This window comes from Oryctolagus cuniculus, chromosome 16 (assembly GCF_051225735.1).
Source record: "Oryctolagus cuniculus isolate XC-2025 breed Fujian yellow rabbit chromosome 16, ASM5122573v1, whole genome shotgun sequence".
NCBI classification, from domain to species: Eukaryota; Metazoa; Chordata; class Mammalia; order Lagomorpha; family Leporidae; genus Oryctolagus; species Oryctolagus cuniculus.
This window is the reverse complement of record NC_142882.1, coordinates 88,183,343-88,207,908: the sequence shown is the minus strand read 5'-3', so window position 1 is coordinate 88,207,908 and position 24,566 is coordinate 88,183,343. Positions and strand designations below refer to the sequence as shown.

Below are 24,566 nucleotides of genomic sequence, written 5' to 3'. Positions count from 1 at the left end.
TTAGCAGCAGAACACTAAGACACACGAAGCAAAAACTGACAGAGAAAGGGAGAAACAGACGGATCAGCGACAAAGCGGATGGGGCCGGAGTTGGACCTGGGCTCGGGGCACCAGTGAGGTAACGCTGACTCCTGACGTCCCGTGACTCAGGTCCTGACGTAAAACTGACAGCACCGTTGCAAATGGCAATATGTAGTCTGCAATTTTATTTTACAAGATTAAGAGCGAAAACAAGAGTACGACTTAATATACAGAGAGAGGTGTCCTTCGCAAGGTGGAACAGATACACACGATGACTGCCAGTCCTCCTCTGTGGCTGGCCACGCGACTGTACAAGAATACCTCGTCCTACTCACTTGCCCTCAGCAAACACCGCGTCCGATCGGGGTTCTCGCGGTGTGGCGGTGGGGGGTGGTCCAACCTCTGCTGCTGGAGCCTGGGCCGCTCTAAGTCCTGCTTCCCTGCCGGCTTCAGTCACGGGGCACGGTGACACCAGGAGCCGTCCGAAGGGGTCTCTGCATCCTGCATCCGCTCTTGCTCCCCTCCACTGTGGAGCCCTCGCGCAGTTTCCCCTTGTGGGCGAGATCAGTCACCCCAGCCGACACAGGACCTCCTTTCTCACCGACCGATTGCGAGGTGTGAGGAGCCCGAAGTGGTGGGTGTGGGTCTCACAACCCCCCCCCCCCCAGTTCAGTGAAGTCACTGTGTGTCCCCTGGTGGAAGCCTCCCTCCCTCTGCAGTAAGACCTCTAGGCCAGCAGCACACGGAGGCACAGGAGCAGAAAGCGAAACTCTTGCCCACAGGTCACCGGCAATGACGACCAGCGCCACCCCACTCCCACCCCGTGTTCCTGGACTCGCGATCCTGGCTGCGGGGGACACTGCCACATACGGACGCTGGCTCAGAGCACACACAGTGTTCTGGAGAGTCCTGCACCAGCCTCGCGCGGTGCCGTCACCTAGCGGGCACCTAACGCCGATGTCAGCCTATCGCGCTGGCTCCTCAGGCCCACCAGGGAACCCCATGCCATGGGCCCATCACCACGTTTTGGCTGCGTCCCTGGGTCAGAAGCAGTGCTGGGTGGAATAGCGCGATGGTGGGTAGACCACAGGTGGCAGATTCGCTGCCTGGGTACAGGGAGGAAGCTCTCGTCAGAGTCCTTCCAGGAAGGACAAATTGCCGCTCCTTCCCCGGCGGAAGCAGTCCGAGGTAGGTGACCTGCCCCAGGACACTGGTGACCAGGGCCCCGGGGCCGGTCCATGCTGTTGGCAAACTGGGCACACGGTGGTGGCTGTGGCCAGATCAGCGCTGGTGAACTGAAGTCCCTGCTGCTGAGCCCACACACAACCTCCACCTCGGCCAAGACGCCGCCTCTGGGCAGCGACAGGGCGACCGGATTCGCAGAGCTGGGCGTCCCACCCCGACCACTGACCTCCCCTGCTGCCGCCAGCCCCGGCGGGCACTCTGCCCACTGGAGAGGGTCATCAACAACACCTCCTGTCCAGATTTCCTTGTCACCAATTCTCCAGTCACGTGCAGAGCCCTTGCCCATCCAGCTAAACCACTTGGCTGCAGTGCACACACTGACGCGCACCACGCACCCGGCCGTTTCTCCTTCCTGGCAAAGTGCACAACCAGCGCACGGCCCAGCTCTGCCGTGTGAGACTTCCCCGGCGTTCCCGAGGGAGAGCTGCGGCTGTCCACTCTCAGCTGGTGCTCGCACGCCGTGGAGGACCCATCTGTAAGCCAGGCCCTTGTCCTCTCTCCCGGTCAGTGAGCACAGGGGACCCGCATGGCACCACAGGTGCAGGCTGGGAAAGAGAAGGCAGCGTGGTGGGGTAGGGACCGCGGGCATCCACGTGGCTTACCTGTGCCCCCAGGACCCTCTCAGGCCGGATCGTGAACACACACACTTCTAGCTGACGGACAGCTGCTGTGTACACCTGGATTCCTGGCTAGGTCAGAGCCCGGGACATGACGGGCTGGTCAGGCCCCACGCTCCTTGGGAGCCCATGGGCAGGAGGCCAGCGTCTACTGAGGCCTGGCAGCTGACCCGGAGCTCTTTCCCAGGACAGCAGTCGTCTGCGGATGTCAGGGCCCTGCCCCAAAGCCCCCGGGCTGCCCTGGGACACATGGGGGCTGGCCAAAGGCTCCAAACAGCATCCCTACTGCTGACACCCCGGGGGCCGTTGGCTCTGCAGGGTCAGGCGGCCCAAGCGGAAGAGCGCCTCATGCTGTAGGCTGCACCTGTTGCATAGCCTTCGTCCGTCCCATGCCACTCAAAACCAGAGGCCTTTCAGGCTAAGTGTGCTGCCCCCCAAATGGGTCCACTGGGCACAGGGCTTTTCCTGGCAGTAGACGGGGTCAGGTACTTTTCCTTCAGCGTAGGAGGGAGATCTCGATGTGCCCAAACCACTGACCCCTCCGGAAACCCCAAGCAGAAGATCCCGGAATTTTAGTGAGTTATTGCTCACTCTCTAACACACAAGGTCTTTAAAAAAAAGAAGATTTATTTTATTTATTTGAAAGTCAGTTACAGAGAGAGGTAGAGACAGAGAGAGAGGTCTTCCATCCGCTAGTTCACTCCCCAGATGGCCGCAATGGCCGGAGCTGCGCCGATCCGAAGCCAGGAACCAGGAGCTTCTTCTGGGTCTCCCCCCATGGGTGCAGGGGCCCAAGCACTTGGGCCATCTTCTACTGCTTTCCCAGGCCACAGCAGAGAGCTGGATCGGAAGAGGAGCAGCCGGGACTAGAACTGGCAACCATATGGGATGCCGGCGCTTCAGCCCAGGGCGTTAACCCACTGTACCACAGCATCAGCATCAGGAAGTCCAGAATGGTTGCTACTTCTTTTTCGTGTTTATTTAAAAGTGTGACTGGGGGGAGGGGGGAGGGCGGAGAGCCTCCGTCCACTGGTTCACTCCCCGCCCCCTCCAATGCCCAAAACAGCCGGGCCTGGGCCAGGAGTCAGGGCCTCCACCCAGGTCTCCTGTGTGGGCAGCTGAAGCCCAAGAACCTGGGCAGCCACCTGCTGCCTCACACGTACACTCGCAGGTGGCTGGATGGGACGCGGGGCACGGCTCAATCCCAGGCGCCCCGCCCGGGACGCAGCACCCCAGGCGGCCCCTTAATGACCGCACCACGCGCCAGCTCCTCTACTTCCTGCTCACTGCGTCCATCAACACGATGGACCACTGTGGCTGTCCTGTGGAAAGGTGACCCAGGCCCTTCCAACTGAACCGTGGCACAGGCTGGAGTGGGGACAGCCCTTAGGCAGGGGTCTGGAGGTCTCCCGCCGGCCTCGCCAGGCCACCAGCTGTGCACGCAGTACCAGGAAACGCGCCGTTCTGCTCAAGCCACACGACGACATCTGGCTCAGCAGCCGCGACTGCAATCGCCGCACAGCGCACGCTCAGGACAGGCCCTGCCACTCTCCAGGATCCACCTGCCCTCCGCACGGGCCAGACAGGTGAGTCGCACGGTGACACAGGGGAACCTCACCCCTGCGTGTTCCACGTGCCTGCCGATGGCTCTCACCCCTGCAACCCCTCAGGGACTGGTGCTGCTCTCCGGCGACTGTCCTCTGGGTGGAGGCGGCTCTCGAGGTCAGGGCCCAACGTGGGGCTTCTGCTGGCTGTTATGTACACCTGCTCCGCTGTGCATCCCGGAATGGGGCAATGGCCCCAGAGCGGGCTGCGGGCCTCCTGTGAGCTGGACGTGAGCTAGAAGGCCATTCGTCACGTGACTCTGCGGCCCCCACCCTGACCGGAGGGCCATGGTGAAGCCTCAGGTCTCCGGACCCAGTGTGCACTCAGAGCTGCTGTCCAGCGTCCCCGGACTCCTCGTCACTTCCTTTCCCTCGACACAGGGCGACCCTGGTCTGAGGCCACAGGTCCCTTCGCAGGGAGGACGGAAGAAAGACAAACAACACACAATCAGCAGTCCCGGGGCCCGTCCTCAAGGGGACCCGGCCAACTCTTCATCGGGCGGTCCTGGGTCTGTGGACTGGGTCGATTTTGGGAATCGATGAAGGGGCGTGATTCAGTTGACCTGGGACTTGTCTGCCCAGGCAGGCCGAGTAAGAATTTGGCAGCTTCCTACCTGCTTCCCTCTCTGGAATACCACGATCTGCCCTTCATCACGGCGGCTACACCAGGCCAGCTGCCGATGGCCGGGCGCCACCGGCTGGCCCTCGCCACCCTGGGCTCATATCATTCCCATCGCGTTCAAGTTTTCCAATTGAGTGACGGCGGTTCCCACCGTAAGGCCCGGCCCGCAGAGGAGGGCAACCACACAGGTCTTCAGGGATGCTGGGGCGCCCCTCACAAATCGGTTCCTCACCGCGCTGGTGAAAAGCGCATCTTCGGGGCCCTCCCAGGGCAGGGGGGTGGATCTCAGGTGACACAGCCACTCCACCATGCCGATCTCCCTGAGCCTGCGAATGCCCTCCTCCAGGGTAAACCACGGGAGGTCTGGCATCTCCAGCTCGCGCACGCTGGGCCATCTTTTAACCCACGTCTCGGCCAACCAACCGAATAAGCTGTTAGCGCCTTTCTTAACTCCCCGAGCGGCCAGGTTGAAGGCGGGATCCCGGCTCAGGGAGCCCAGGTCGATGAATTCAGCCCGGACCAACTTTAAGTTCTTCCCCCCGTTATCCCACACCCTGAGTATCCACTCCCACACTTGCTCTTCAGTCTTCTGCTTGTACAAAGCGGAAAACTCCAGCAGTTCCTTCGGGCTGTAGCGCGCCTTCTCACGGCTTCTCACGGCCTCAGGGGCCTGCCGAGAACCGGGGCCAGCTACCTGTCTGCAGGACAAGAGGGGTGACGCGGCAGTGTCCTGAGGCGCCTCAGCCTGGCTCTGCCTGGCGGCTGCTCCAGGGGAAACCATGCCCGCTTCCTCGGGTGACGCAGAACTGACGCCCTCCGCCGCCGCCGCCGGGGCGGGGGAAGCCGCGAGTGGGGATGCGGGGACCACGCTGGGGGGCGGGAGGCCCAGTTCCACTGGCAAGCAAGCCTCCTCGGGATTTAGGGGCTCGGCGTCCGCAGCTTCGTCCAGCTCCTCCCACACGTCGCCGTCCCAGCGTACGGGATCCCACTCTTTGCCGACCAGCGCTCTGACTTTCACGGCAGACACCCTGCGAGGCCGCGAGTTCAGCTTCCGCTGCAATTCCGCCAGCCGCACGATGAGGGCTTGCGCTTGGTTCTCCGCCACCTCCGCCCTGTGGCTACAGGAGAGGAGACTCTGGCCCAGGACGCTCTTGGAAACCCTGAGGTCGTTGACGCGGAGCTGCAGCCGGTAAACCTCGTCCCTGAGTTCGTCTCTGTCTCTCACCACCCTGTCCAGCGAGGACAGGAGCAGCCAGCCAGCGTCCCTGTGCTCCCTGGTTCCCCACAGGAGCTGGAAGGTCCCATGGACAGAGTCACCGAGTTCCTGGCCTCCCTCGAGCGGTGACTCGGGAGAGTCCACCGCGTTTATCCTGCACATCTCTAAGAATAGCTCCCGCCACGGATTGCAGGTGCTGTCCGCGCCGTCGGAAGGAGAATCCTTTGCGTCTTTAGGTCTAACCATATTACACAGCCAATTCCAGAAGCCCCAAAGCCAATGAAGGAAACCCATCTTAGAATTCGGAACCACTCCTGAGACCCAAGTCGGTGCTGCAGTTCCGGGGAGAGAGAGAGAGAGAGAGAGCGCGAGCGAGCAAGACCCCGCGGGAAATGTATAAGGTATCTGACAGGAGAGCGGTCAGCGGCGGGCGGCGTGGCTCACGTGGCACAGGTCCACTGCAACGTGGGGCGCCGGCAGCGTGGCTCCCAGTCTGAAGGCCTCCGAGCCCGGAAGGTAACAGCGTCACTCTTAGCCCACGGCTGACAGCCAGGGGAGCGCGGACCGGGCTGGAGCCCAGGGTCAGCGCGGCTGCAGTTCCGACGCCCAGCACGTGTCTCGGGCCTGCTGGGGGAGAAGGAGAGAGATCAACCCACCTCGTGTTTATTTCCTCTCGGCCTGCCCCGCCTGGCCGTCCACTCGGCCTCGCAAGACAGCCCCTCTGCAAACACCCTCACAGACCCCCGCAACGCAAGGCCTCTGCGCACTCCTTAAGCGAGCCAGGCTGGCACCTAAGTCAGCCACCACAAGGACACGACAAGAGTCCACCGTGTCTGGGGCCGGGCCTGGCGGGAGGAGCGGGAAGGCAAGGACCCGCCACGCCTCTCGCCCAACTCGCTGCCCGCCCTACAGAGCAACCGCCCTCTTCCAGGTCCACGTTACCCTCACTTGGGCTCAGGTCACCGTTCTGCAGAGACAGCCGGAAATCAAGCGCTTGGCCAGCAGGACCAGCCTGCGGGGAACCCGGGCAGTGCCCACCGTGCACGGTGCAGGCCACCCGTGCGGACCCAGCCTCCCGGGTTCCAGGCACGCGCATGCGCACGGACGAGCATGGCCCTGTCCGTCCCGGCCCCGCCTCCCGTCGCCTGGGAAACCGGGGGCGTGGCTCTGCGCGGCGCGGTGAGTGAGGAGCGCGGGGGCCGGCGGGATGCAGCGGGCGCTGTGGGGCCGACCCGGGCGGAGACCGATTGGTGAGATGCGGCCGCGGACGGGGAGCGCTGGATGGCGATTGGCGGAGTGAGGCAATGAATGGGGCGGGGCTGGCGGCGATTGGCTGGCTACGACGATGGGCGGGGCGGGCGCGCGGGGGTCGGCGGGATGCGGCGCGCCGCTTGGTGAGGGTTTTCCGGTGAAGCGGTGTCTTGGCGGGCCGCGGGTGCGAGCTCGAGAGTCGGGGACGTCCCGCCGCTGCCGCGCAGCGCTGCTCTCGGGGGCCGGCCGCGGGTGCTCGGGGGTCGCTCCTGGAAAGCCCGCGTCCCGGCCCCGCGCTGTCCAGCGGGCCGCGGGGTCCTGACCCGTCGCGGAGCCGCGCCGAGGCGGTGAGTAGCCGGTGTCCAGAGGCGCTGCTCGCTCCGGGGAGTCGGCCTGTGGCGCTCCGCGGGCGCCAGGTGTCCGTGCGGGTTGCTGGGAGGTGCGTGCCGAGCCAGAGGGCCGAGGTGTGGTTCGGGGTGGGCAGCGGGAGGTGCCCGCGAGCGCGGACCGGGCGAGCGCGCGCGGGCGCAGGTGCAGCGAGAGGATCCGGAGGCGGGGAGCGCGTGGCACGGGCCGTGGTGAGGCCTGGGCGCTCGGCGCGGCCCGTGGCCGGTGTGTGTCACCGTGGCGGCGGTGGTTATTTAGTAATAGCGCGTGCTTCTGGGGTGGGCTCGCGCCCTGGGCTGGGGCAGGTGCAGGGGGCTGGGGAGGCGCGGGTCAGGGATTCCGTTCGCGAGCCTGGCAGGCGGCCTGGGGGTGTGAAGCCGGCAGGGGTCACTCGGGTCCGGGGTTCAGCCGCACTCCGGTGGGAGAGGCGCCCTTGCTCCCTGCCGGGACTGTCCGGGTCTGGCCCCCGGAGGCGGTGCGGGCAGCCGCGTTTGGCACCGGGCGAGGGTGGCAGGGATGCCTTTGTGTGCCCACAGGACCCCTCCTCGGCCGGGACGCAGCCATGTTTTCCGAGCAGGCCGCCCAGCGTGCCCACACGCTGCTGTCCCCTCCGTCTGCCAACAACGCCACCTTCGCCCGGGTGCCCGTGGCCACCTACACCAACGCGTCGCAGCCTTTCCGCCTGGGCGAGCGCAACTTCAACCGGCAGTACGCGCACATTTACGCCACGCGCCTCAGCCAGATGAGACCCTTCCTGGTGAGCCGGGCCCGGCAGCGCTGGGGTGAGTGTGGGCGCGCGCGGCTCCAGGTTTCCCTGATCGGTCCCATTTGTGAGTTACCTGGGAACGCTAGCCCGTCCCTCGCGGCGTCCTCACGTAACCAGGACTGGTGTAAGACCTGTGGTGTGAGGTGGAGGCCAGAGGCTGCTCCCAGGTCAGGGTGGAGCACTGAGAGCCGTTGTTGCGGTGGGGGGAATGGTTTAGGTGCAGGGCACTCCACCGTTCGCCCATGCCCGAGCGCGGCTGGCCTGGCACCGGAGCCACCGGCGGCGGGGCCCCTCCGTTTCTGCTTCCTGCCGCCCAGCGGCCGTGACTCCCCTGACCCTCAGCATTCTGTCTTTCCAAATAAAGACCCGGGCCGTGCAAGCTGTTTTCTCGTCCCCGTCTCTTCCCCGGTGGGCTCTCCTACCCCTCGATGCCCTGGGGGTGAGACAGGACCCAGCCTCTCACTCCCGACTCTGGTGGTGCCCCGTTGCCCCAGCTGTGGGACTGGCACACGGCCGCTGTTCCTGATGCATCTCCGAGACGGTCATCATGAGACCGTGTCTTACCCAGGCCGGGTGGGTCTTGGGCCAGCCTGCCCCAGGGTCAGTCTGCCCCGACACAGTATCTCCCCCTGGCCCGCCCCAGGGTCAGTCTGCCCCGACACAGTATCTCCCCCTGGCCCGCCCCAGGGTCAGTCTGCCCCTGGCCCGCGCCCTCCCTGGGGTCCGTCTGCCCTGGCCTGTGCCCTCTCTGGGGTTGATCTGCCCTGGCCTGTGCCCTCCCTGGGGTCGGTCTGCCCTGGCCCGCGCCCTCTCTGGGGTCTGTCTGCCCTGACCCACGCTCTCTCTGGGGTCGTTCTGCCCTGGCCCACGCCCTCTCTGGGGTCGGTCTGCCGTGGCCCGTGCCCTCCCTGGGGTCGGTCTGCCCTGGCCCACGCCCTCTCTGGGGTCGGTCTGCCCTGGCCCACGCCCTCTCTGGGGTCAGTCTGCCCTGACCCACGCCCTCTCTGGGGTCAGTCTGTCCTGGCCCACGCCCTCTTTCAGGGGCCAGTCTGCCCTGGCCTGTGCCCTCCCCGGGGTCACTCTGCCCCTGGCCTGTGCCCTCCCTGGCCTTTGCCCTCCCTGGGGTCAGTTTGCCCCTGGCCTGCACCCTCTCCAGGGTTGGTCTGCCTCTGGCCTGTGCCCTCCCGGGGGTCTGCCTGCCCCTGGCCTGTGCCCTCTCTGGGGTCTGTCTGCCCCTGGCCCGTGCCCTCCCTGGCATGTGCCCTCCTTGGGGTCTGTCTGCCCCTGGCCTGCACCCTCTCCAGGGTCTGTCTGCTCCTGGCCTGCACCCTCTCCAGGGTCTGTCTGCCCCTGGCCTGCCCTGGGGTTGGTCTGCCCTGGCCTGCGCCCTCTCCAGGGTCAGCCTGCCCTGGCCCATGCCCTCCCCAGGGTCAGCCTCCTCACCTCGGTGTCCTGTCCTTCTGTCACCGTCACCGTGACTCTCTGGGGCCTCCCCGTGTTTTCTGCTCAGCCTTGCACTTCTCACAGTGGTCAGTCGCTGATTAGTCACTGGTGCATCAGCTAATGTCTCTCCGCCTCCCACACAGGGCTCAGAGAGGCCAAGGCCGGCCAGTTTCATCCATCCTCAGTGTTGGCACTCGCACATCACGGGGGGTGTGTGTGTGTGTGGCCCGCCCGTGTCCTTCTGGCTGGTGCTCGGGCACAGCTTGAGTCCAGCTGTGTGACCCTGGACATGTTCCCTGACCTCTCTGAGCGCTGTCTGCTGCTGGCACAGGGTCAGGGTTGGCCGAGTTGCGTGTACAGTGCTTAGACGGGGCTGCCTGGGGATCTGGGATCTGTTTGCATGGGTGTGTGGCATTCTGTGGGGCCCACCTCGCCCTTGTTTGAGTTACCTCCCTCTGCTCCCCAGGCTGTAGCTCAGGAATGTTCTTGGCGAGAGGACTGGGCTATGCGGGGTCTGTTCCAAGAGATCCACAGGCCTTGGGGACTTGCGGGCCTTCCTCTGCCCGCCCTCACTCCCCGCCTTCCTCCTGAGCCAGCCAGTGCCCTCGTGGGCTCACTGGGTGAGCAGGGCTGCCTGACTCCAGGGGAACGGGACTGGGGTCTGAACCTGGGGACCTCTTCAGAGGAAGAAGCGTTTGGCAGGAGAATCCTGACTCCACAGGACAGTTGTAACACCGGTGTCTCTTTCTCAGGATGGCGTCCCAGCTGGGGTAGGGCGGAGTAACACTGAGTGGCTCCGTGGCTGCTGGGAACGGACGCCTCCCTCCCCGCTCGCGGCGCTGCTAGGGCCTGGGCCTTACTCATGCGGCCTCTCCTCTGCCTCTCACGAGGACACCCGGCGTCCCCGGGGCTGGCCCCCTTCGCTGGCGTGCCCGCCTCTGAGTCTGTGCCCCCGCCCCCCAGGCAGTGGCACCGAGGTGAAGAAGTTGTGCGAGCTGCAGTCCGGAGAGCAGTGCTGCGTGGTGGGCACTCTGTTCAAGGCCATGCCCCTGCAGCCCTCCATCCTGCGCGAGATCAGCGAGGAGGTGAGACCGTGGCACGCAGAGCCGGACACAGCTCACGTCTGCCCACAGGAAGGTGGTGCGGTGGGCAGGCAGGTCCAGACGGATGCGGGCTGCGGTGTCCTTGGGTGGCTCAGCCCCACGTGGCTTCCCTTTCTGTATTCCAGCACAACCTGCTCCCGCAGCCGCCTCGGAGCAAGTACGTCCACCCCGATGACCAGCTGGTCTTGGAGGACGAATTGCAACGAATCAAACTGAAGGGCACCATTGACGTGTCAAAGCTGGTCACAGGTGGGGAGCCGGGTTCTGCGGGAGCCCGGGGAAGGAACTGTGGGGCCTAACTGCGGAGGGGGTGGCGCTGGGGGTGTGGCCCTTGCGTGACGGCTGGCATGTGTGGGCAGGAGGAGGCCAGCGGTAGGTGAGACTCAGCTGGGACATCAGTGTCCCTGGTCCCACCCAGAGGCAGTGGCTCCAGGAAGTAGACATTGGACCTGGAGTCACGAGAGAATTCACCAGTGTGGCTGAGGGACCTGCTGGTCCTGTCACCGTGGGTGACATGGGAACAACTGGGCCCCCCAGGGACGGTCCTGGCGGTGCTGGGCTCCGTGAAGGACGATGGCAAGTTTCTGGTGGAGGACCACTGCTTTGCCGACCTGGCTCCACAGAAGCCCGCGCCACCCCTTGACACGGACAGGTGAGGGGCTGCCCTTGGAGGGGGCCCTGGGCCAGGCGGAGGGGCTGCCTCCCTCCTCGGCGCCCTGCAGCAGCCCACCCACCCTCCCACAGGTTCGTGCTGCTGGTGTCGGGGCTGGGCCTGGGTGGAGGCGGTGGAGAGAGCCTGCTGGGCACCCAGCTGCTGGTGGACGTGGTGACCGGGCAGCTTGGGGACGAGGGGGAGCAGTGCAGCGCCGCCCATGTCTCCAGGGTCATCCTGGCCGGCAACCTGCTCAGCCACAGCACGCAGAGCAGAGATTCCATCAATAAGGTACGGAGCCCGCCCGGGGCCCTCCTCCCCCAGGGAGCCCTGCTCTCAGGGCCTCGTGGTTGCTGGCCACACGCTACAGTGGCTCTAGGCCTCCTGCTGGGAGGGCCCAGGGCCGGGCGAAGTTTAGGGTCGGTGGGCTGACTCGACCTCATCCCACTGTCGGGTGTCCCTTTGACCTGAGCCCTGCCTGGGGCCTCGTGGCCTTTGGCTTCTACTTCTAGGCCAAATACCTCACCAAGAAAACCCAGGCAGCCAGCGTGGAGGCCGTGAAGATGCTGGACGAGATCCTCCTGCAGCTGAGCGTGAGTGGCTTGGGGGCCCGCGGAGTGGGGGGGGTGGGGCGGCCAGAGCAGGGCCCTGCGAGCTCCCCCTGCCCTGTGCCCTCCAGGCCTCCGTGCCCGTGGACGTGATGCCAGGCGAGTTTGACCCGACCAACTACACGCTCCCGCAACAGCCTCTGCACCCCTGCATGTTCCCACTGGCCACCGCCTACTCCACGCTGCAGCTGGTCACCAACCCCTACCAGGCCACCATCGACGGAGTCAGGTAGCCAGCTCAGCCGAGCTGCAGTGACCCAGGCTTTTGGCCCGAAACAGTCCTGGGAGGGGGCAGGGCTGCAGAGAGCCAGGTGACGGGTGAGCTCTGAGCTGGCCACCGTGGGTGGCACATGAGTGGCAGCCCCAGGCTGGGGGTCAGCCGAGCCTTGCCTTGCAGATTCCTGGGGACGTCGGGACAGAATGTGAGTGACATTTTCCGGTACAGCAGCATGGAGGACCACTTGGCGATCTTGGAGTGGACCCTGCGGGTCCGTCACATCAGCCCCACAGCCCCTGACACCCTAGGTAACTGCGCATCACGGTGGGCGCCCGGGGTCCGGGGCAACCGTGGGCTTCCCAGCGTGGATCTGCATCTGCCAGCCTTGCCCAGACCTGAGCAGCGTGGTGCTCAGTGCCTGTGCTGGAGGCCTGCACGCACCACCCCACTGGGAGAGGCAGCAGGGATGTGGCGACCTGGCCACACGGCGGGTCTGGGGCACTTTTGTCACAATTAGTGTTGCCGCTGCTGGCTTCCAGCGGCCACAGCACAACCCCATGGCAGGACTGCCCTGCCCTGCCCAGGCTGGGGAGCCCTGCTGAGCCACTGCCCTCAACCTCTAGGTTGTTACCCCTTCTACAAAACCGACCCGTTCATCTTCCCGGAGTGCCCGCACGTCTACTTCTGTGGCAACACTCCCAGTTTCGGCTCCAAAGTCATCCGGGGTAAGTCTTGTCTTGTGGGTAAGGCCCCCGAAGGGTGGACAGCCCGGGTCTGCGCGTGCCTGGGGGGCTGAGGGTTTGCGCTGGGAGCCGTGTGCTGGGCCCCAGCAGCCCTGAAGGGTCCCCCGGGGGTGCTCTGCAGGCCCCGAGGACCAGACGGTGCTACTGGTGGCTGTGCCCGACTTCAGTGCCACGCAGACCGCCTGCCTGGTGAACTTGCGTAGTCTGGCCTGCGAGCCCATCAGCTTTGCGGGCTTCGGGGCGGAGGACGACGACCTGGGCGGCCTGGGGCTGGGCCCCTGACTCGGGTGCGGCCCTGCAGTGTCACGTAAATAAAGCCTGCGCGTTTGCTACTCAGCCGTGAGCCCCTGGGCACGTGGGGTCGGGCCCCCTGTGGGAGGGCGCGGTCTCCTCCCTGAGCTGGTCGGGATGCAGCGGTCAGTGCCATGAGCTTGTTTATTGCTGTGACCTGGGCTCCCCAGATGCGGCTGTGGCGGGGGGGCAGGGGCCTCTGCACAAGCTCTGGCTGAAGTCCGGGACCCCTTCTTGTGCCCGCGGACAAGCCTGGGTGGCCCGGGAAGCACTGGTGGAGCGTGTGCCGGGTTGGGGCCTGGTGGGACCCCGCTCTCAGAAGTCCCCGAAGTTCACTGTGTAGGTCTCGACAGTGGTGAAGGGGAATGTGGGGCCAGTGGCCGCCTCCTCCTCCCCCCACTCCTCCTCCTCCCCCTCCTCCCACTCCTCCTCCGGCTGCAGCTCCTCCGGCTGCGGCTCCTCTGGCTGCAGCTCCTCCGCCTCTGTCCCAAACTCCGTCACCACCTCTGTGTAGGTCTCTGTCTCCGTCTCCTCCCAGGCTGCCGTGGTTGGAGTCAGCAGGGCCCAGGGCCCCGGGGCGGGGGTGGGGGCGGGGGTGGGAGTAGGGGTGGTGCCCGTGGCCAGGACGGGGGGCGGCGTGGGGGACACGGGGCCTGCCGTGGTCTTGAGGCGCCGCAGCCTCATCTGCTCTCGCATGCGCAGCCGGTGCTGCAGGCGCTGCCGCTGCAGGCGCCGCTGCTGGGGGGTCATGGGCCGGGAGGGGTCGATGCGCAGGATGGGCCGGTTTCCGTTCATGGCCATGATCTCCCGGATGCGCTTCCAGTTGGAGCGTGCCAGCACGAAGTTGCACTGGGTGGCGCCGATGTCGTAGTCCACGTTGCAGGTCTTGGAGCTTGCGGTGTAGCCATCAGCGTGCGCCGTCACCCGGTACTCGCCCGGGTTCAGGATGCGCCAGTAATCACCCCCGCTGGCTGCGAAGGAGGGAGGAGGGGCTGTGTGGGCTGCTCCAGAGCCCTCCCTCTCTGAGCCCCCCCATCCCCTTTTCCACCTCCAGGGGAGGACAGGTGGCCCCCACCTGGGGAAGGCAGGTAAAGGTGTGACACGGTACCTGTCTTCACGCCGTGGTTGATGCCACTCACAGAGATGGTGGCATTGGCAATGGGGATGCCTTGCTCGTCTGTCACCACTCCCTTGATGCCACGGTGCACCTGTGGGAGGGAGTGAGCTGGGGTGGGTGTCGGGCCGGGTCAGGGGTCACACTGTGCCCCGCTCCGCGCAGCCCCACCTGCTCCATGAAGGTGAGCAGTGCTTCCTTGTTGTTCTCCCACTCCCGGGGCAGCTCGCTCTCGTGGGGGAACTTGTCACAGCCCAGGTAGATGGAGAGCTCCAGGCAGTTGGTATGCAGGTAGCTGAAGTCGTTGATGGCTGCACGGGGCCAGGCAGACCTGCAGTGAGCCCTGCCCGGGGCCACGTCCCCTCCTCCCGGCCCTCCAGGCCCACTCACTGCCTGACCGGGGGTTCCACTTGGCCCCGTTGACGATGCCCGTGCCGCTGGTGTAGTCCTGGGCCTGGCACCCACCCCGGTAGGGCTCGGTCATTGTGAGGTGGGCAGAGGCGAAGGAGATGGCCAGCCAGCGGAAGATGGCATGGTCTGGGGTCTCCTGGGCCTCGGAGACCTCGTCATAGTCCTCTCCCCGTGCAGCGGCCATGGCCGCGGCCAGCAGCTGCTCCTGGCTGGGCGTGCGGGCCATATCGTAGGGGTAGGACACAAGCCGCTCACCACCGTTCAGGTTTGCTCCCAGCACAAAGGGGTTCTTCTCCATCCAGCCGATGATGGCCCGGACCTCTGTGGACACCTGGGGACAGCCAGCATGTGAGGCCAGGGCCCAGGTCTCATCCATGTGCCCACCAGCTCCCCGCCCCGGACCCTAGGGCCCTGTCAGCAGGCTGCTGTCTCACCGTGGCGTCAGGGGACAGGTAGCGCTCGGGGATGGGCAGGTTATTGTTGGGGACCCGATAAGGGACCCATTTCCTCTCCTCCGCTCCCCAGAGCACAGAGTTGAGATCCGGGAAGTCCTCAAAGATGTCAAATCCCTCCTCGGTCCACAGTCCCAGCGCCCAGTTCCCGAACTCCGAGCCCTGCAGAAGCAAAGCCATTAGAGTCAACGCTGGCTCTGCCCGTATCCACCCACCCAGTGCCCTCCCCACCCTCCCCTGCGCACCCACCATCTGTGCGGCCACCTCGTAGCCGTCGGGGTTCAGCGAGGGCACCAGGTGGATGCGCGTGTCCTGCACCAGGTTGCGCACGCGGGGGTTCCCGTCGCGGTACTCGCGGCACAGGTACTGCATCAGCAGCAGCAGCAGCTCTCTGCCCAGCACCTCATTGCCGTGGATCCCGGCTGTGTAGCGGAACTCGGGTTCCCCTGCAAGGGCAGGAGCCGCAGCAGCCCCTCAGCCTCACACCTCTGAGCAGCGATCCAGACCCACCTCGTTCCTGAAGGGGGCGGGCTGTGTAGCTGAGGCTTGTAAGGCACAGGAGGCAGACCCGGAGCCCCCCTGGGAGGTGGGAGCCCTGCCCGTCCCCAGCACCGGGGCGAGGAAGCAGGGTCCCTGCAGGGAGCACGCACGCCTTACCCAGCTCGTGTTCCCCAGGGTTGTCCGAGATCTCCATGGCGTAGATCTTGAGGCCGCGCGAGCTCTTGCCCAGGCTGTACGTGCGCGTGATGGTGGGGCACTCCTCGTTCACCACCTTCATCAGCTGGAGCAGGGACACCAGGTCACTGCCTGCCCGCCCCTCCCGGCCACACCCTCCTAGCCCCTCTGAGGTCAGGGGCAGACAGGGTCCCACTCCGGGAGGCCAGGGACTGAGCTGGTCCCAGGCACAGGACTCCACGGGCCTGGGTCACGCACTCCCAACCTGGCGCATGTCCTTGTAGCTGTGGTGCCGGAAGTCCAGGTCGTCAGTGGCCACTACCTCGTTCTGTGCATAGTAGCTGTAGACAGCTGTGGAGGGGACGGGGGTGGGGCCCTGAGCCTGCCACCTGCTCCCAGGTCTGCCCTGGCCCGCCCCAGCCCCCCAGGCCCCTGCACTCACGGGATACGGGGCAGCCCAGCACCTCCAGGCGCATGCACAGGCTGCCGTTCCAGGTGAGCGGGTAGATGCGGATGAAGCGGGCCACCACGGGCTCCGGGAGCTCGCTCAGCACAGGTGTGTCCTTGTCCACGTTGCCATGGAAGGTCTGTGGAGAGCCGGCCTCAGGAGCCCGCCCCCGGCCCAGCACGGGGGAGCAGAGCGCAGGGCCCCAGCACCCACCATCTCCTCGTAGCCGTTGGTGTACATGACCCATGTCTGGCTGTCATTGCTGAAGCCCACGAAGAAGGTGGTCACGAAGTCGTCGCTGTGGAGGGGCTCAGTCAGCCGACACCGCCCTCCCCTTCAGGCTCCAGGCCCCCGGGCGCTCCTCCCCCTGGGCCCCAGGGAGCTGAAGCCTGCTGGGGTCTGTGGGCGCGCGGGCCCCTTTCTGGTCCCTGGAGAGCTGCAGACCGCTACTCCCCGCCCCGGCCACGCACTGGATGCTGGAGTCTCGGCCCTGGGTGATGACGCCCGTGAACCGGGTGGTCCTCCTGGTGTCCACCTCGATCCACTGGGTCTGTGAGTCGTCCTCGGCACACCACGCCCCGTCGTAGTAGTCATCCTCGTTGGCACCAGCCTGTTGGGGGCGGGAAGAGAGGCTGAGTCTGGGCTGAGGAGACCCCTGCCCACTGGGGAGGGGAGGCCACCGGGATGCCCACCTGCATGTTGAGCCGGCCACGCTGGGCCCCCAGGCCGTGGCGGAGCATGGAGGAGGCACGGATCTGGTTGTCCTCAATACGGTGGGACTCCATCCCAATGGGTGGGCACTCTGGGGACGCACACCCAGGTCGGGGCTCGTGGCTCACCCCTCCCTCCCTCTGGCCCAGGGCTGCCAGCCAGCCAGCGGATCCATAGCCCCCCCCCCCCCAGTTGACTTGGACCCAAAGCCCAGGATGCTGAGTGGCAGGGGGTCACGGGACATCACAGGGACAGATGTGAAGGCAGCTGCAGGCCTTGCTTCCCCCAGTCCTCCCCCGATGGCCCCTGAGGCGGGTGGCCTCAGGCCAAAGCCAGGATCCCAGCTGGTGAAGCCATTGTGAGAGCCCAGGGCCTGTTAGGACACAGCCTGGCCCTGGGTGAGTTGCTGTCCAGCACCCTGCCGCTCCACTCCCCGCCTGGGCCCCACTCACTGATCTTCTCCGGGGGTGCCCACTCCTCCTCCAGCTCCTTGCCCTTTGAGGGCCCTGGGGACAGAAAGGCAGGAGCTGGTGCCCCGGCTCCAGGCAGCAGGTGTCCCAGCACTGCCTCCCAGCCGGCCCAGCCGTGCACCTTGGTCCTTGCCCTTCTCCACGGCCCACCTGTCCTCCGTCTCCTCCTGGGGGCCGCTGCCCTCCTTTCTGGGTTTCTCTGGAGGATGCAAGGCCAGAGGCTGGTCAGCCTGGCCCTGGGATGCCATGGGGTGGGGGGTGGGGGTCGGGGGGCCGAGCTGGCCGCAGGGTTGGCCCAGCCTGGGGACTGGGCCTGCAAGGGGTCCCACTCACTCCGCTCTTCTTTCTCCTCGTGGGTGTCCTGCTCAGCATCGGGCTCCGGGGCGGGCGGGGGTGGGAAGTAATAGTCCACTGCAAAGAGAAGAGTGGCTGAAGTGCCAGTAGGAGGAGCCAGGGGACAGGACAGCAGACACAGAGCAGGGGGCTGCTCCAGCCCTGCCGAGGCCACCGGCTGGCCCCTGGGAGGAATGGAGGTGGGGTGGGGGGAGCCCCTGGGGGTCACTTAGTGACACAAGCACCTGGGAGGGGGCACTGGGAAGCTGATGGGGACCTGGGCAGGGACATGGTAAGGACCCATGCAGGCTGTAGCCTGGGGAGGCAGGCGTGAGCCAGAGGGAGGGGACAGGCCTCAGGCTCCCTGAAGGCCATCAAGCGGGGTGACAGTGCTGAGGCCGAGCTCTGGGGCCCCATGGGGGCCCAGGGCAAAGCCAGGAGCTAGGAAAGCAGCCGGGCTGTAGCTCCTGGCCACACGCCCAGCCCACGTGTTGCCCATGTGTCCCCCGCGGTACTCACTGTCGTCGTAGTTGGGGATCACAAAGCCGTCCCCATAGTCGGGGGGCAGTGGGGGGAGCAGCGGCTCCGGAGGCGGTTCTGGGGAGGCAGAGAGGTGTGGGTAGGCCCAGGCCCTGCCCCTGCCCCGACCCCCGTAGCCCCCAGCCCCTACCGGTCTTCTCCTCTGCCTCCTTGGCCTTCTCCTCAGGGCGCTGGGGCCACAGCCGCTCGGGCCTCTTCCTGCTGGGCGGCCTGGGCTTCTTCTGGCGCCGGATGTACTCGACTGAGGGGCAGGCGGGCTCTGAGCGGCAGGTGCGGCCCTGGGTCCCGCCAGCGCCCAGGCCGGGGTGCCATGCAGAGGGCTGCGCGGCTACTCACAGTCCTCGTAGTCCTCGCGCTCTATCTGGTCGTTGTAGTCCAGCGTGGGCACCTCTGTCTCCTCCTCGGGCTCTGGGAGAACACCAGGGGCCACCAGTGACCCCCCACCCTGGGCTCCTCAGGGAAGCCCCTCATTCTGACAGGCCGAGGCAGAGGGCGGCCACTCACCGGGCTGGGGCTCCTGGGGCTCCACACGGACTTCCTCCTCTGGGCCCTGCCAGGCATCTGGGGTGGCCTTGCCTGCAATACAGAGGCCCCAGGAGCAGGTGGGCCCAAGGCCACCAGTTGCCCCCGGCCCCATGTGCCCTCCTGAGGCCCCGCCCCGCTGGGTGCCCCTGAGTAAGGTAAGGCAGCACCCAGGGCACAGAGGTCCCTACTCACAAGGCTGGCGAACCCTCTCCCTACCCAGGACAGGCTGCAACGCTGAGGGATCTCAGTGACCTAACGGCCGAGGTCAAGATGAAAACAAGGCCCCAGAGCCCACACTGTCCTGGGAAGACCTGACCTCAGCATGGCTGCTCCACCCCAGAGCCCAGAGGGGCCCAGCACAAACCTCCCTCCCAGCGCGGCGGCAGCTCTGGAATGGGGCTGGGGGCTGGGGGCAGGGGCCACTCCAGGGTTTCTGCAGGGGCCGGCATGGAGGGCTTCTCCTTGGGTCTCTTGGTGGCCTTGGGTGGCTTCTCTTTGGGCTTCTTGGTGGCTTCAAGCGGCTTCTCCTTGGGCTTCTTGGTGGCCTTGGGTGGCTTCTCCTTGGGTTTTTTGGTGGCCTTGGGTGGCTTCTCTTTGGGCTTCTTGGTGGCTTCAAGCGGCTTCTCCTTGGGCTTCTTGGTGGCCTTGGGTGGCTTCTCCTTCCCCTTCTTGGGTGGCCTGGGGGACCCCTCCAGGGGCTGCTTGGTCGCCTTGGGGCCTTTGTCCTTCTTCCCTTTCTTGCCTTTGTCTTTGGGCTTTTCCGGAGGGGCTGTCCAAGGAACAGGGTCAGGTCAGGTCAGCAGAGCCTACCCCCATGGCCCCTTCTGCCAGTCCCTGGCATGGTCAGGAAGCTGGAGTGACATCACCGCCCCAAGGGGCAGGGCTGGAATTTGAACCTGGGCTTTCTGGCTGCGCGTCTGGGGCTGTCACCCCTCATCTCAGTCCTCAGGAAGAGGCCATCACCCCCACCTGCTGGAACCTCAAAAGGGGTCCCCCACAATCCACTCCTTCCCCCCTGGGCCAGTCACAGGGACTCCTCTGTGCTGGACACAACAGGGCAGAGAGGGGATAGGCAAGCCTTGGGGGGCACCAGTGACCCAGAGAGGTGAGAGCCAGGCCTCGGGTGGCACCTGGGAGAGGGAGCAGGGGACGCTGCACATCTGCTGAGGGTCTCAGAGGGGTTGGGGCACAGAGGAGCATGGTAGAAGCACACACCACGCCAGAAAACGCCGCCACCCAGGAGGCCCGGCCTGCTAGGGCAGCCCAGGGCTGGGACAGGGAGCCCGGCGCTGGCTCTGCCAGGTGAGGTGAGGGCAGAGCCAGGAGAGCTGCACGGCCGGGCCTGCTGACCTCGGGAAGGAGGGCTGGTGCCTTGGAGTCTCTGGGAGAGGGAAATCACGAGCCCCTCTGCCACCCTCCCAGGCCAGGAAAACAGCCAAGAGTTCCGGACACCGGTTACGTAAGCGGCCCCGGGCGCATGCTTTGGCGATGCCTCACGTCGGCTAACTCCCCCACTGCCGCCTGGAAGCCTTGCGGGGCCGGGGTCTCCGGCAGCCCCTTCCCCACCTGTGCTCCCGGGGCAGGAGGGCAAGGGCAGAGAAGAGGCCCGGCGCTTCCCGCAGACACGCGGAGCCGTCAGAGTGGTGACCGCTCAGCCCCCACGTGTCCCGCCAGACCCCGCGAGCCCCTCCGCTCTCCGGGGCGCCGCGCCCCGGCCGCCCCGCCCGGCGCTCACCTCCAGCGGCCGCCCCCGGCCTGGCCCCCGCCTGGGCGTTGCGGACGCGCTGGGTGGGCTGGGGAGGCGCCGGGGCCTCCACGTCGTCCTCCCGGGGCGCGGGCCCCAGCTCGGACAGAAAGCCCTCGAGGAACTCCTCGATCTCGTCGTCGGTCAGCACCGTCTGCGGGCGCCCCCCGGGACACAGCGCCAGCAGCGCCAGGAGGCAGCCGAGCAGGGACGGGGTGACCGCCATGGTTGCGGGGGTCTGGGCAGAAGGGACCCGAGGGGGCGCAGGGGAGGGGCGGGAGAGGGGACCCGAGGGGGCGCAGGAGGGACCGGGAGGGGATCAGGGGGTGCAGGGGAGGGGCGGCAGAGGGGATCCGGAGTGAGCGCGGGGAGTTCCGGGGCTGGCGCGGCACCGGCGGTCGCGGCTCCTGGCGCCGGCGGCGACTGTGCACTCCGGCCCCGCGTGGCGCGCTCCCGCCCTCTGCAAAGCTCTGGCGGCGGCCGGGGCGGGGGCGCCGGGGCTTCCGGAGCGAGCTCCCCACCCCCGGGGAGGAGGAGGAGCCGGGAGCGGACGGAGGGGCTGCGGGGGCGGGGGGGGGGGGGTGCCGAGCCGTCCGGCGCCGCGCGCTGGGCGCTTGGCGAAGCGCGAGCTGCAGCGCCGTCCGGGGACCGAGGCTCGCGCCTGGGAGCCAGGGCCTAGGGGACGCGGGCGTGCGGGGAGGACAGGTAAGGGGAGGGCCTGGGTCTGAGCGGCCTGACGCCCCCACCTCACTTAGCCTCCCGCACCTCGCCCCCGCCCCGCCATTCCTCCCGCTCTGTCCACCGTCACCTGCCACACCCCGCTCCAGCCAGCGCGGGGTGTGTGTGTGGGGGGGGGGGCTGTCCCCGAGAGCAGGGGCAGGTGGAAAACTGCCCTCAGGGCCAGCGCTTCTGCTGGGGAAGAAGCCGCGGGAGGGCCTCCCCTACCCGGCGCCAGGGCCTGTCTTTAATGACCACCCCAAGAGCTCCGGGTCCCCGCCGAGTCCCTCAGGTGCCAGTGTGGGAGATGCAGGGGTGCCTGGCGTGGGCCACAGGCTTCCCCGGTAAGCCTGGGCCAGAACTCCCAGAACCCCATAGAGGGAGGGAGGGAGCGGGAGAAAGTGCACCACAGCCCCCGCTGAGGGTCAGTGTCAGGGAGAAGGAACTCGGGTGGGAGACCGAGAGCAGAGTGATAAGGCTTTACTGGGGCCGGGGCATCCGCCAGAGTGGAAGGGACAGAGAGAGCGCGGGGTTGAATGGGGAGAACACACCTGGGCAGGTTGAGTGGGCAGCTCAGCCGAGAGCAGAGGGCTGCGTCTCTGTTTAAATCCCCACCCAGGTCTGTAAGGGAGTCTCCTCCCCCCTCCCCCCTCTCCTATAGGACAAAGGGTCGGTGGAGAGTAAATCAGCAAATTCCTCCCCAGGCCTGGGGGGCCCTGGCGCCCTAGGGTGCTGTGAGGGTTTTACTGCCCCATGTTAGCAGGTAACCCACAGGTCACAGGAGAGAGCAGGCTCCTGGGGGGGGGGGGGGGGTCTGGGACCAGCTGGGAGGGCATCAGGGCCTGGGCAGGACTTTGAATGCACAACCCTGGGCTTCTGTGGACGTGCCGGGGTCTCCAGGCCCCTCGCACACACAGGCTCACTTCTAGCTTCCTGCCTAACTAGAGGGGTAAGCCGGAAGCCCAGGTCCGTGGAGGGCCTGGGTAACATGGGGTGATTGACAGGCGCTGGTCCTGGGTCAGTCCCTCCAGGCTCTGTCCCTCCAGGCCTTCTGATCTCAGCAAGCCATCTCGGGGCCCTGCCCCCACTACCTGGATTACAGGGGTCACGTGTGTGCATGCGCAGCTCGCTGGCCCTGCATCACCTCCCCTGGAGCCCCCCCGGCCTCCGGGCGCTCCAAGCACCGCTTGCCCCGGGGTCAGGCGCCCACCCAGTGGCCCAGCCTGCCCCTCTGCAGGCCTCTGAATCACCGTCCCCAGCCTGTTCTGGGAACTCACCCACCCCTGCCCCGTCGGGGGTGTGCGGCGAGGGCTCCCCTGGGAGCAGCCGGCACAGTGCTGGCCTTTGGGTCCCACGTCCTCTGCCAGGGAAAACAGGAGGTGCTGAGCAAGCAGAGAAGGCCTGGAGAGAGTTGCCCACGGAGGGCCCCACCACCCAGGCTCTGGGCAGCTGAAGAGGTGCTCTGTGGGCCAGGCTGCTGCCCGTCCTCCTCCTGGTGGGACTGGGACACAGCCAGGGCCAGGATGAGGCTGGTCGGGGAGTGGGAAGCTTGTGGCTCTGTGGGCCAGAGCGCTCAGTGGCTCCCAGGGTCCAGCGCGCACTGCTCTGGGCAGCCCTCGGCTCCCCTAGTCACCCCTGTACCCCCACTTCTGGCTCCCTTCCTGCCCATGGTGGGGGGTGTCTAGGGAGGGAGAGGGACAGGAGTTGTCAGAGGAGCAGACCGCAGAGGCCTGGGGAAGGGCAGAGAGAGTGAGATGCGGCCACGCACGTGGTCCTGTGCTGCTCCCAGTCAAGGAGCCCACTGCAGAGGGCTGCGGGGAAGATGGCTGCCTGCAGGGGCCCCAGAGAGTGGGTGGAAGGAGCGTGGGTCTGGCTTGGATTTCTCCACCACCCACACGCACACCCTGACCCCTGACCCCTGCCCCCGCGGAGGTGCAGCCGCGGAGACGGGGCAGGCTGAGCTGTCTGCATGAACCTGCGTCAGCCCCCTGTCCCGCACCAGCAGGTGCGCAGGGACGGAGGTCTGGGGTCCATGGCTGAGAAGGAAGTCCAGGAAGCCTGGCCTTGGTCAGCAGGAGGCCCCTGGGGTCCCAGGCACTGCCCTCCTGGAGTTCTGGGTCCCCCTCCAGGAGCCAGAGGAAAAGGGGCCCCGCTTTGCTCTTCCTGCGGGGGGCACAGGATGCGGCCCCAGTACGTCAGCCTTTGGGGCCCACAAGGCAGGGCTTCCAGAGCAGGGTGGGGGGCTCCCCCAGACAGCGTCTAGCAGGGGGGGCTCCCCCAGACAGCGTCTAGCCAGCTCACGCCTGGCAGAGCCATCTCATGGCTCCCAACATCTTAAAACCACATGTGATTTTCCACAGACCGGGGTGCAGGCCGGCGGCAGAGGGAGCGGGGGCCGTGGCAAATTCCTTCCGCTGGCTGCCGGGCAGGCCGCGGGCCCAGCTGTGGGGAGCCACACTGGGGTGGGGTTCCCCACAGCCAGGCGGGGGCCGGCTTCCAGCGCCGATGAGTAATTCTGCAGCCCCAGGAGCCGGGATGCGGGAAGAGAGCATGTGACCGCTGAGCTCTGGCCCCGTGTGCAGTCACGGGGGTCCGGTGGAAAGCAAGGCTGGCCCTGCCCCGTGCCCCCATCAGGATCAGCGCCAGAGCTGTGGTGGCTGGAAAGCGCAGGTGGCTGGGTTATGTTCCTGTGGGGAGCCCCCAGGCCGGCGAGTTTCACCTGCGTGTCAGAGTGCCCCGGGACTGCAGCATGAGCAAGACGCGCGGGCCCTGCAGCCCCGGAATCTCGGCTTCTCCCCGCTGCCCAGGCGGCTGATGGCGGCAGTTCCGGGCCTCGTACACGAGGGGCAAGAGTTCGCTGAGCTACATCTGGGCGGTTGCGCCTGAAGAGCAGCCAGTTTTTCATCCAGAGAAACTGCTTTGGGAGCTCACGGGGCTCCATTTCCAGCATAAAAGGAAGCTTAGAGAGAGCGACAGACAGCAGAGGCGGCCCGCACGCATGCCAGCGCCGGTCACACACACACAGACGCCGGGACGTGTTGGGTGGGGAGATGCCCACGTCCCACGTCAGAGCACCGGAGATCCTGGGGTCCGCAGCTGCCTGCTGAGGCGGCTCCGGGGGCGGCAGGTGCTGGCCCCGAGCCGAGAGCCCTGCATTGAGTTCCTAGCGCCTGGCTGTGGCTCTCGCCCCTGCCCAGCTCTGCCCAGGGGTAGCCTTTGGGGAGGAAACCAGCAGAGGGGAGCCCTCTCTCACTGTCTGTCTCCTAAAAGGTAAATGCATGAGCAAACTGTATGTGCCTTTTTCAACATCACGTTTCCAACGCTCACAGCCTGCTGGTGTAGGCTGTGGGCTCTCGCAGTCCGAGTGCCGCGGGGAAGGGAATTTCAGACTGCTCGGGGCACCCCCGCGGTCTCGGTGGCTGCACATTACCAAAGCCGCTCAAGTCACCCAAGGTAGCAACCTTCAGAGGTGAGCAGTCCAGAGCTGGCACGACAGCCTAGCCATCACCGGAGATTCTGCCCTCTTCCATTTTGCAGCTTTCTCGGCCTCAACCCTTGGTTTCTATCTGGTAGTGCAAAATAGCTGCTTGAAGTCCAGCCATCATTGCGTCATCCCAGGCAATAGAAAGGAAGAAAGGGA

At 66.4% G+C, this 24,566-nt stretch overlaps 3 protein-coding genes across 6 annotated transcripts; 1 reads left to right on the top strand and 2 right to left on the bottom strand.

The window, feature by feature from the left end:
- Positions 1 to 2,489: 2,489 nt before the first annotated feature.
- Positions 2,490 to 6,421, bottom strand: LOC103349515 (Friend virus susceptibility protein 1). Its single transcript, XM_008261813.5, has 2 exons — positions 6,268 to 6,421; positions 2,490 to 5,949 (listed from the first exon to the last, which is right to left on the bottom strand). The coding sequence occupies exon 2, from the start codon at positions 5,617 to 5,619 to the stop codon at positions 4,207 to 4,209; it is 1,413 nt and encodes a 470-aa protein (XP_008260035.4). The 5' UTR covers positions 5,620 to 5,949; positions 6,268 to 6,421; the 3' UTR covers positions 2,490 to 4,206.
- A 64-nt stretch (positions 6,422 to 6,485) lies between these two features.
- POLD2 (DNA polymerase delta 2, accessory subunit) lies at positions 6,486 to 12,831 on the top strand. Of its 4 annotated transcripts, none has more exons than XM_089316244.1 (11): positions 6,486 to 6,575; positions 7,500 to 7,745; positions 10,136 to 10,257; positions 10,401 to 10,524; positions 10,813 to 10,927; positions 11,020 to 11,218; positions 11,440 to 11,520; positions 11,607 to 11,764; positions 11,933 to 12,060; positions 12,376 to 12,477; positions 12,617 to 12,831. In XM_089316244.1, the coding sequence occupies exons 1-11, from the start codon at positions 6,533 to 6,535 to the stop codon at positions 12,775 to 12,777; spliced, it is 1,479 nt and encodes a 492-aa protein (XP_089172370.1). In that variant the 5' UTR covers positions 6,486 to 6,532; the 3' UTR covers positions 12,778 to 12,831. The 4 variants fall into 4 exon arrangements, with proteins under 4 accessions (XP_089172370.1, XP_089172371.1, XP_051708996.2 ...); XM_089316245.1 differs by lacking the exon at positions 6,486 to 6,575 and adding an exon at positions 6,630 to 6,719 and having other exon boundaries at positions 7,478 to 7,745; XM_051853036.3 differs by lacking the exon at positions 6,486 to 6,575 and adding an exon at positions 6,722 to 6,923.
- Positions 12,832 to 12,912: 81 nt separating this feature from the next.
- On the bottom strand, positions 12,913 to 20,695 carry AEBP1 (AE binding protein 1). The gene is made up of 21 exons (XM_070059869.2): positions 20,201 to 20,695; positions 18,830 to 19,234; positions 18,445 to 18,516; positions 18,277 to 18,348; positions 18,071 to 18,181; positions 17,920 to 17,997; positions 17,401 to 17,478; positions 17,189 to 17,266; positions 17,050 to 17,103; positions 16,579 to 16,688; positions 16,357 to 16,496; positions 16,100 to 16,184; positions 15,881 to 16,025; positions 15,704 to 15,789; positions 15,421 to 15,544; positions 15,013 to 15,209; positions 14,746 to 14,925; positions 14,291 to 14,642; positions 14,072 to 14,211; positions 13,895 to 13,994; positions 12,913 to 13,757 (listed from the first exon to the last, which is right to left on the bottom strand). The coding sequence occupies exons 1-21, from the start codon at positions 20,433 to 20,435 to the stop codon at positions 13,102 to 13,104; spliced, it is 3,498 nt and encodes a 1,165-aa protein (XP_069915970.2). The 5' UTR covers positions 20,436 to 20,695; the 3' UTR covers positions 12,913 to 13,101.
- Between the last annotated feature and the right edge of the window lie 3,871 nt (positions 20,696 to 24,566).

What these genes read in the sequence shown, in the direction of transcription:
- POLD2 (XM_089316245.1), top strand. Translation starts at nt 6,630, where the DNA reads ATGAATGGGGCGGGGCTGGCGGCGATTGGCTGGCTACGACGATGGGCG. An exon ending in TGCGCGAGATCAGCGAGGAG is followed by an intron (nt 10,258 to 10,400) that starts GTGAGACCGTGG and finishes TCTGTATTCCAG; the next exon opens with CACAACCTGCTCCCGCAGCC. An exon ending in CCACCCCTTGACACGGACAG is followed by an intron (nt 10,928 to 11,019) that starts GTGAGGGGCTGC and finishes ACCCTCCCACAG; the next exon opens with GTTCGTGCTGCTGGTGTCGG.
- LOC103349515 (XM_008261813.5), bottom strand. Translation starts at nt 5,619, where the DNA reads ATGGGTTTCCTTCATTGGCTTTGGGGCTTCTGGAATTGGCTGTGTAAT.
- AEBP1 (XM_070059869.2), bottom strand. Translation starts at nt 20,435, where the DNA reads ATGGCGGTCACCCCGTCCCTGCTCGGCTGCCTCCTGGCGCTGCTGGCG. An exon ending in GCCGCCGCGCTGGGAGGGAG is followed by an intron (nt 18,517 to 18,829) that starts GTTTGTGCTGGG and finishes TCTGTATTGCAG; the next exon opens with GCAAGGCCACCCCAGATGCC. An exon ending in GGCCGAGACTCCAGCATCCA is followed by an intron (nt 16,185 to 16,356) that starts GTGCGTGGCCGG and finishes GCCCCTCCACAG; the next exon opens with CGACGACTTCGTGACCACCT.